Genomic DNA, 9390 nt, shown 5'->3' on the forward strand with positions numbered 1-9390 from the left:
ATCGACCTTCGCAATTGGGATACGATGACATGCATCAGCGAGTCGGACCACCAAATAGAGGTTCAAATGAAACCGTGTAGTGTTTACATGAAACATGCTATGTACCCCACCTAATGCACGTTATTTCCAGGCTATTATTCATGCCACAAAAACGTAAACAAATTAACGCAAAATTATTTCAATAAGCATAATAAGTCCTTCGCACGATTCCGACCATATCAATAGACGATGTTTATGAATCACCATCTGCTGGTAATGGTACCAGGTGTTCACGAATAGAGAGCGTATCCTGCCCCAGTGTTGCCATCCGTTGCAAACACGTGCAAAGGCAGCTCAAGTGTTCACCTCAACACGCGAACATTATACAGTAAACTACGTTATAACGAACTCAAAGGGACCACTTATTTTCGTTCGTTATAACTGTAGTTCGTTATAAGCATATATACAACATATATACAACAAATGGCCGGGACTAAAAAATAAGTTCGTTATATCAGTCAGTTCGTTATAAGCGTGTTCGTTATAACCGTAGTTTACATTATAGTACAAACTAGGGAAAGTCATCGGACGTATTTGAAAGACAAGTTGTGAAATATAGCGACCAAAGGCTGGAGCTGCTGGAACATGGCTCCACATCAAAATGAAAATGACTCCTTATCTAAATATGAAACGGATAAGGTGGTTTGACTTCTCCTTGTTCTAGTTTTAGGTCCAGGTGTCTAAATAATGGAACTGGCAATTTAACCATTATAGAACGATATCAGATCATGAACATACATGAAGAAAAAGTTAAACGACTTGGCTAGTTTGGCTAACTTTGATTTTGAAGAAATTCTGACTCGCGTGCATGGAGAAACAGATCAGCAAGACGGGGAGTATCATTGGTGCCCATTAGGATACATTCTTCTTGCTTAAATGTCCTATACTCAAATTTCACACGAATCTTATCCAGCAGAAAGTCCTTCATTTCACACTAGTCACCAATGTAATAAAATTGTTAACACTGGTCGAGGTTCTTTCACACGCCAATAAAATTAATGTATGAGTACAATAATTTTTTTAGGAATTAAACTCACGCTACCAACGCACAGAAAACATTAATCAATTCATTTTTAAATAATAACATTTGAGTATATTGCGGTTGCTTCCCGAAAGTCCATGTTAGAAGCCTCATTGCTTTACTGAACGTTTCAAAATATTAAACATTTATTCAATGAATATGTCAATTGCCTTAAATGTGTTCTCGCCTTCTCTTATCAGGACTTTTGTCCCAGTTGAACTGCTGGAATCTCCTACGCAAGTTTTCACGAAATAAAAAAACTTAGATAAAGACTCGACCTGCACCTGTTATTCTTTCTTTTGACGAAGGATTTATCGGGCTCTGCAAATCTACAAGGCATTTTCCTGTACAAATGGATCGTCTTTTGATTCTTTTTTTTCTTGGTTGTGTCCGAGGACAGTTACCTTCTGCTGAACGTAAGTATTGCAATAGTCCCCATGAATATGTGGGTGACTCTACATGGTAGTTTATATAATGTACTATTGTATATTACTGCATGCACATATTGTTAGTGGGGTCGTGTATGTGTTCATTGTCTTGGATTTTTGTTACAACTAAATAGATAATTTTTAAATCAGTTTCATATATGTTATCTGTTGACTGTACACTTTCGGTAATTTTTTAACCGTGGCCACTTTTGATAAAGACATTTCATGTTTCCTCAGAGTACTTTCTTTAAATTTAAAGTCACTAAGGTGTATTTATTTCTCACAAGCGAAGTCTTCAGGACACTTCTTTGCAGATAATTTTAGAGGTAGTCGTAGTTTAATGTGAAGCAGTGGTGACGAAAGTAAAATGTGGACGTGTGTATGTGCTCTGGTCCAAGCTCAAACGTGATTGATCCATCGTGCATTTGCCTTGATGGTGCCTTGTTAATGACAATTTTAACTTAATTATGTGGCTGTAATATGTATCAGCAAAACGAGGTAGTCGTAGTTCAATGTGAAGCAGTGGTGACGAAAGTAAAATGTGGACGTGTGTATGTGCTCTGGTCCAGGTGATTCTTGAATACTATTATACGCTATTATTTCTTTCGAGGTATCAATTTGAAATGGAACATGTTTAATGAGTACTGCTGTACCGCGTCAGGCAAAACGCTTATTCTGTTTCTAGAGGCGGGTGCTGCCGGGTGAGGTGAAATGGGGTTTAACGTCGCGTCCAAGATTATTGCACTTATATATAGTGTGTGTGGTTGCTTGTACTGTTCCAGAACAATGCCGAGTTTATGGCGCTAGCCAACTGAGATACCATTCCGCAGTTGTAAATAAATACCGCACTCAGACACAGTGTACTGACCCCGGGCCGTTTAAACTCCCTAATGCCGAGCGCCAGGCAGGGTATCAAGAAGTACCTTCTTTTGGTATGATGCGGCCCGGAATCGAATCCTGACACTCTACCACTGGACCACGGAGGCGGTCTTGGCGCTATAGGGGTGGCATGACATGTTTACCCTTTCCGGGAACACACGATGTCAGCTTTGTCAGTGATCCATTCATATAATTTTCACCGCAATGTTACCTTTTACGCCCAAACTGGTCTGTTTCGGCAGATATTCGTGACTGCTTCGTTTTATATTTATAAGGAAAACGACGTAAGTGTCACAACGTGTCAGATTAATTTGTCACAGGCAGCTTGGATTGTATACTCCCCAGGGAGCTGAGAATGAAAATCGAGTGCACATTGATCTATTGACTTGATTCAACTCACTCGGGTCCATTTGGCTTCTTGCGCTACCTACATAACACCTCGGGCAGCAATGGAGTAGGGATAATGCACAAGTGCCCTGTTCACCGTGTTGCGCTAGATCCCGCCGCATATAGTTCGTATAACACGACGCTCGTTTTTGAAGACGGGTTATTCTGTGCTTTACATAAATAAAGTACACACAAGTACTTTCTGATCAGTCAATCAGCGTCAAGGCTTCTACGTTCTCGGTATGAGTTTGCGAAGCATTCAAATATACCTTATTTCTGTATCTCGAAAACGAATATAATCGAAGAGTTCCAAATGCAATTAAATAAAACCGCACTATTATAGTGTTTGATATACGTCTTCTGATAGTTCTGGCATATTAATCCAACTATCGAGGTTAAATTTGTGTTCTGTGGCCGTTTCTTTTGCTAAGATCAACATTTTGGAATAGAGGTTGTGAAGAAACGTGTCGCATGCGTGTGGTGCTAGACAAAGCTGCGTGTGTAACTTTTCTATTTAATGCATGTTAAACGAAAAGAAAGTTCAAAATGATGCCTAGAACACCAAACAGTATTGCAATATCCCCCTGAAAGTTGCTTTGTTTTTTCTTAAGTATATACATAAAAAGTTGCATATCTGAATACATATAGACAAACAATGCATAGCTCATCATATTCATGAAACTGCTTTGATTCATGATTGAATCAATAAATGAAACTGATTTGACCCCGAAGCAGCTAACCAGAGTAGCGCACCCTGCGGTTCAGCAAATTTGGCAAACCAAAGTGTAACATAAGTCAGTTAACATGTACTAACAGTAGTTGAACAAAGGTAGCTTGGGTTGGGTTCCCCAGGGCATCGACCGTTTGAAATCGAACGCGAGCAGCATTTTCCCAGCTCTTTCTCAAAGTCAATTAGGTTGTCCAAGTTAAATACTCTCGGGATATGCTCCTATTACTTCATTCGGATATTTGAGGTTATGTATTTTTAAGGGAGCAGCGATATTGACATAAGAAAGTGAAGTAAAATAACGACATTTCGGGCGATTAATAATAGGTTTGAATAGAAAGGACAAAACCTCAGAGTCATTACCCCTTAATCTGTCGTAAAGATTTCATTCAAGGTTTCAGCGCCAAGGGCCTTGTCAAGTCATTCAGAATACATGACACTCTTTACGGATAGCAACGTCTTCTATTCTCAGTCACGACGTTTCAGAGATACACCATCAGATGAAGGAGCAAGGAGTAGCTCTGAATGGTCGTGACTGAGAATAGAAGAAGTTGCCAATCCAAAATATGTTATGTATTCTGAATGTCTACCATAGCATGTCCATGTATTCACTTTCTTCCTACTTTTCAACGCCTATCAATGACTACATTAGACATTCAGAGTAATTGTCTAAATATAACACGTTGTATGTACCATACAATGACACCAGGAGTTTTCACAACTACTTTCTCACTGGCACTTACGATTGTAACGAAAATTAGAGGGAGCTAGCGGTACATGATGACATGCTTACCCTTGTCGCGAACACCCGATGTCATACCAATGTTCAATGCTCCATTCATATAACTGTTAAATGCCACTATTTTGCCTTTTACGACCTATTGAATCTAGTTCGGCAGATATTCAAAACTAACTCTGGCGTTGATGTCTTGAACTTTTACCAAAATGGTTCACTGTCTGCCTCCCTCCCCCAGCCTGCCAGGACAAGCTGCCTAACTGTGCTGCCTATGGCCAAGCATCCTGCACTTCCTACACCGATTGGGCCAAGGAAAACTGCAACAGCTACTGCAAGTTCTGTACAGGTAGTATTTTACCATCACATTACGTTGCCTTCTCGTAGGACGCTATGGGACTGGGTTAGACTAGGCTCCATCACCATATTATCGGTCGTAGGAAGCAACACAACTTATCACTAATACAGTGTGCAAGATGGTGTGGGTCGTTTGTCTGGTCCGGACCCGACTATTTATAGATGGAATATTACTGACTGTGGCGTAAAACAAACGTCACTCTCACTCAACTACAAGGCACGGGTTGGTGATTCATGCATAAGATCTGGATATATTTTAGCACAGCAAGCAGAATAAAACAGACTGAAGTTTATTAATTTTAGCTCTTACCAAATTCTTCTGGATGTAATGCATAGACGTAAAACAACATTCCTTTAATCACGTTACCATATTGAATTATTCGTTGAAATTAAGGTTGAATTATTTGTGTAGAATATTTTCTCTATTTGTACACGTTTATGAAATGAAACAAACAAAACGTGGTTATACCATGGTGAGTGTGAGTGAGTATGGTTTCACGCCGCGTTTAGCAATATTCCAGCAATATCACGACGGGGGACACCAGAAATGGGCTTCACACATTGTACCCATGTCGGGAATCAAACCCGGGTCTTCGGCGTGACGAGCGAACGCTTTAACCACTAGGCTACCCGACCGCCTGTTATACGATGGTGATATGTTTAATACTGTGTTTGCGGTGTTTCGGCGACTGTTTTAGCCTAGAGATGTTTCAATAGCGTTTGTGATATTTTGGTCAACTCCAATGTTCAAGTGTATGGTTTTATTTGGACATGACTTTGCACAGAACATTATCATTCGCGTGACAAGAGCGTTGTACGTACAGAATGAAATAATTTAATGCATGTCAAAGATGACAAAAAATTGACTGTTCATGTTCTTTATCAATGCGGCATTTCGAATAAAATCGAAAATGCTCTATGGAGTGAATGTGACGTTCCTATAATGCATCAGTAAACACATTTGTATCTAGGGGCTCTTGAACATGTTTCTTGCCACAGCTAACATACCATGTGAAGACAAATCCAACGACTGCGCCAGCTACGACACGGCCACGTGCAACAATCCACAGTTCAGCCACTGGGCCGACACCCAGTGTCGCTACTTCTGTCGACGTTGTTCAGGTGAGAACCAAATGACCCCGATAACTCGAAGTCATGTGTTGATAAGTTAATTATAAATGTCGAGTTGTCCGTAGTTCGAGACAAGCGGAACACTCATTTGAGACCTTGGACTGCCGACCCCCTGTAGTTACATCGACGTAATCAGCATATCGAGATAATGGTATTCGAGTTAACGAGGTGTTACAAGATGTGGGGGATTTGCGAGTGTCAATGCGAGTGTCAATGTCACACGGATCATTTTGCGAGCATAACACATATTTTATTCCATATATATAATATTAACGATCCGATGGATGTAATGCTATTTTATCATATAATGCGATCCTTAACATACGGGATGTTTAACACTTATTTGCAAGAAGTGGAGTCTTCGAAAAACGCGTATGAATACAATGTTTGAGTAAACCGGTCAGTTTATCATATAGTGCCAAATGACAGCTATGTTTGTCTGCAAGAACTCAGGGACACATCGGGAAACCTCATTTACAAGCATATTGGGGAAGTTAGTCAACAGTTTATCGAGCAGGAAGGCCTTACATCGATGTGTGGAGCTTAAAAGTAGTGCCTGCTGCGTGATCTTATTTGCATATTTATCGGATCGTGATTTCCAAGTTTATTGCATTGAATAATTGTTTCAGCTGCGGCTCTGGCTGCAAAGGACGCCTTGCAAACAACACTCCCTCCGTCAAGTAAGTTTCATACTTCGCATATTGTGTCATGTCTAGATAATTAATTGATTAATGAATAAACTAAACAAACACATTAATTATATAATTGTAAAACAACATGTAGTTTCGTTGTATCCATAGATACAATAATAAAATGTTTCTAAAGACATTACGAAAACAAGGCACCGACTTGATCAGAAATGAATGCTTGGAGATTATGTAGAGAGTATATATACATCATCTCGATGGTGACCACGACTCACGAATGTCCAAATAACTACTCACAATACTGGATATCACGAATGTAGAGGTAACTTCTCACAACTTCGGATATAAAGAATGTACAGGTTAATACTCACAACACTGGATATCACGAATGTAGAGGTAACTTCTCACAACTTCGGATATAAAGAATGTACAGGTAACTACTCACAACCCCGGATATCACGAATGTAGAGGTAACTTCTCATAACTTCGGATATAACGAATGTACAGGTTAATACTCACAACACTGGATATCACGAATGTAGAGATAACTTCTCATAACTTCGGATATAACGAATGTACAGGTAACTACTCACAACATCGGATATCACGAATGTAGAGGTAACTACTCACAACGATATAACGAAATATGTGATACAATCGAAAGTTTAACATGCGATATACATCCACAAAGAGTTACTGTAGAAGTCAGCAGTATTTGCAATGATGGTAACCAAGAAGTGTATTCGTTTCGTCCGGAGCTGTCTCTATTTCAGTGTGCAAGGACAAAATAGACTGTCGGCCTTACAAACAGGATTCTTGTACTCAGTATCCAGGATGGGCAAAGGATAACTGTATGGCGTTCTGCGGTATCTGCAAAGGTAGCGTATTTGTATTTTCTTGGAAATAGAACTAAAACTTAAACATAATGCATTCTTTGTGTGTTTCCATTTGCCGCCGGTTTGTAAAGAAACATGTTATGATATGCACATATAGCAACACGCTGGCTTCAACAGAAGTCAAGGGTCATCCGGTACTTTCATATTTCTTTCGTCTACGAACGAGTAGCAGAACGAACCAGAACAGAACAAAACAGAACTTTATTTCTCTCAGGCTGAAGTCTTCGGCATATGAGATACAATTACATGTACAGTATGTGCAATGTGTGGTGATGCATACGGGAATAACATGAAGATATTACATCTCCCGCACTGAAAAAAAAGACAATTTAATTTCATAAAAAAATCCGCGCTGTATTTTAGTGTGAGGATATTGTATTAGGGGAAGTAACTCTGTCTACAAATTTGTTCTTTACTGAGTGCCTGAGTGCCTCGAATTGAGGTTTAACCTCTAGACAAAACGGTTCACAAACGCCCTTCTCAAAATTATTCTTTTTTCTGTTCTGTATTTTTTACATGGCAAAAAGAGTGAGAGAGTGAGTATGGTTTTACGCCCCTTTTAGCAATATTCCAGCAATATCACGGCTGGGAACACGAGAAATAGGCTTCACATAGTACCCATGTCGGGAATCGAACCTGGATCTTCGGCGTGACGAGCGAACACTTTAACAAATGGACTTCACGATGGCAAAAAAGCCTCAAACTACTTACATCTAAATCTAAACTAGTTACTAGTTTATCCAAATCAACCATTTCAGGGGCCCCTACACCTCCGCATGTGTGTGCAGACGCAATACCCGGATGTGCAGCTTACGACAAAGAAAAAACCTGCAAGGACTCGAAGTTCACCCTGTGGGTTCAGGACAACTGTGCCAAGTATTGTGGTCTTTGCAATGGTAGGATACTTCACCGAAGTCAAGTATCATAATATTTTGTAAAATAAAAAACACAATTAAAAAAGAATATGTTGTTTATGTATGTTCTTTAAAAACTGCAAGGTCAGGAGTACTGAAAGCATGAAAGAAATATATATTTTACCAGTATGATAAAATGTCACGTTTGCTGCCCAGTATCCATTTATATTTATGAACTAATTGATAACGATTGAATACCGACTTAAAAAATCTCTTGACGCCACTAAACAATAGTCCAGCTTTATCGCGACGGCCCGTAAACAACACAGTTTGGATCAGACAAACCGATGATATGATATTATGAACAACGAGCCTTGCTATCCGATTATGGTCTTAGGGACCATATTCTAACCCAGAATTCCCATAACGGATGACGGAAACATGAAATATTTTCAGAAAACATTTTTCTGTTTTTTCATGCTGATTTTTTGTTTAATTCAGATGGAACCGTGACGTCAGGGCCAGGCCCTCTCATTCCAACAGGCCCAATCATGACGTCAGGCCCAGGCCCGATCATGACGTCAGGCCCTGGCCTTCTTATCCCACCGGGTCTCGCTGGGTTTTCCCCTGCTCCAATAGCTGGGAAATAGTGCACTATTCCTTACAAACTATCGCCCAGGAAACTGTGGGCGTTATTGCTTGATTGTATGGAGGAAAGTCAAGGTGATTAAAAGCTTTGATCCTCTGATGTCGTTGTGTTAAGTTTGATTCTTTTGGGTTGGAGCACATGAAAGGTTTCATCCAATGGGCGTTCGTCACATGAGGCACTTGCATACATTTCCATTTCCATATGAACTTCACCCTTACACGTCAACGCTGCACTGTAATATGTGTTTAGATGCTAAACACAAAACATAAACATGTTCCTTGTCCCATAATGTTCACATGGTTAGGATAGTGTAGAACAGCTAAACGTGTTACGGTCTAAATGTGGGAAGGACTTGAATACCCCCTTTAAATTCTTTATAGATAATATCAAAAAGGGGCGCTCCCATGTTTTGGGGATACAGAAGTGCGTATGTATGTGTGTCTTTTGGGTTGTTTTGTTGCTTTTTTTGGTTTTCTTTTGGGGTTTGGGGTTGGGTGGGGGGAGGAGGGGAGTGTGGTCGTGGGGAGATAAAAGAAAATTTGAGAAACATATATTGACTCAATTTTCCAATGGAAAAGCTGAAGTACGTGTTATATTTTTCATAATAGTCATATTTCAGACAGCCATGTTACTAGAAATGTT

The 9390-nt window shown here is 39.8% G+C and overlaps 1 protein-coding gene across 1 annotated transcript; it reads left to right on the top strand.

Moving 5' to 3' along the window:
* Positions 1–1342: 1342 nt before the first annotated feature.
* LOC139452858 (uncharacterized) lies at positions 1343–8821 on the top strand. Its single transcript, XM_071234496.1, has 7 exons — positions 1343–1476; positions 4456–4563; positions 5571–5693; positions 6332–6382; positions 7123–7227; positions 8004–8141; positions 8601–8821. Exons 1-7 carry the CDS (start codon positions 1413–1415, stop codon positions 8747–8749), a joined length of 738 nt encoding a protein of 245 aa, XP_071090597.1. The 5' UTR covers positions 1343–1412; the 3' UTR covers positions 8750–8821.
* Positions 8822–9390: the final 569 nt, after the last annotated feature.

Source organism: Haliotis cracherodii, unplaced genomic scaffold (assembly GCF_022045235.1).
Source record: "Haliotis cracherodii isolate W230 unplaced genomic scaffold, xgHalCrac1.p SCAF_9, whole genome shotgun sequence".
Taxonomy (NCBI): domain Eukaryota; kingdom Metazoa; phylum Mollusca; class Gastropoda; order Lepetellida; family Haliotidae; genus Haliotis; species Haliotis cracherodii.

Bases quoted from the DNA above. Each gene is read 5' to 3' on its own strand.
- LOC139452858 (XM_071234496.1), top strand. From the start codon at position 1,413: ATGGATCGTCTTTTGATTCTTTTTTTTCTTGGTTGTGTCCGAGGACAG. The intron at 6,383-7,122 runs GTAAGTTTCATA...TCTCTATTTCAG, and splicing joins AACAACACTCCCTCCGTCAA to TGTGCAAGGACAAAATAGAC. The intron at 7,228-8,003 runs GTAGCGTATTTG...CAACCATTTCAG, and splicing joins GTTCTGCGGTATCTGCAAAG to GGGCCCCTACACCTCCGCAT.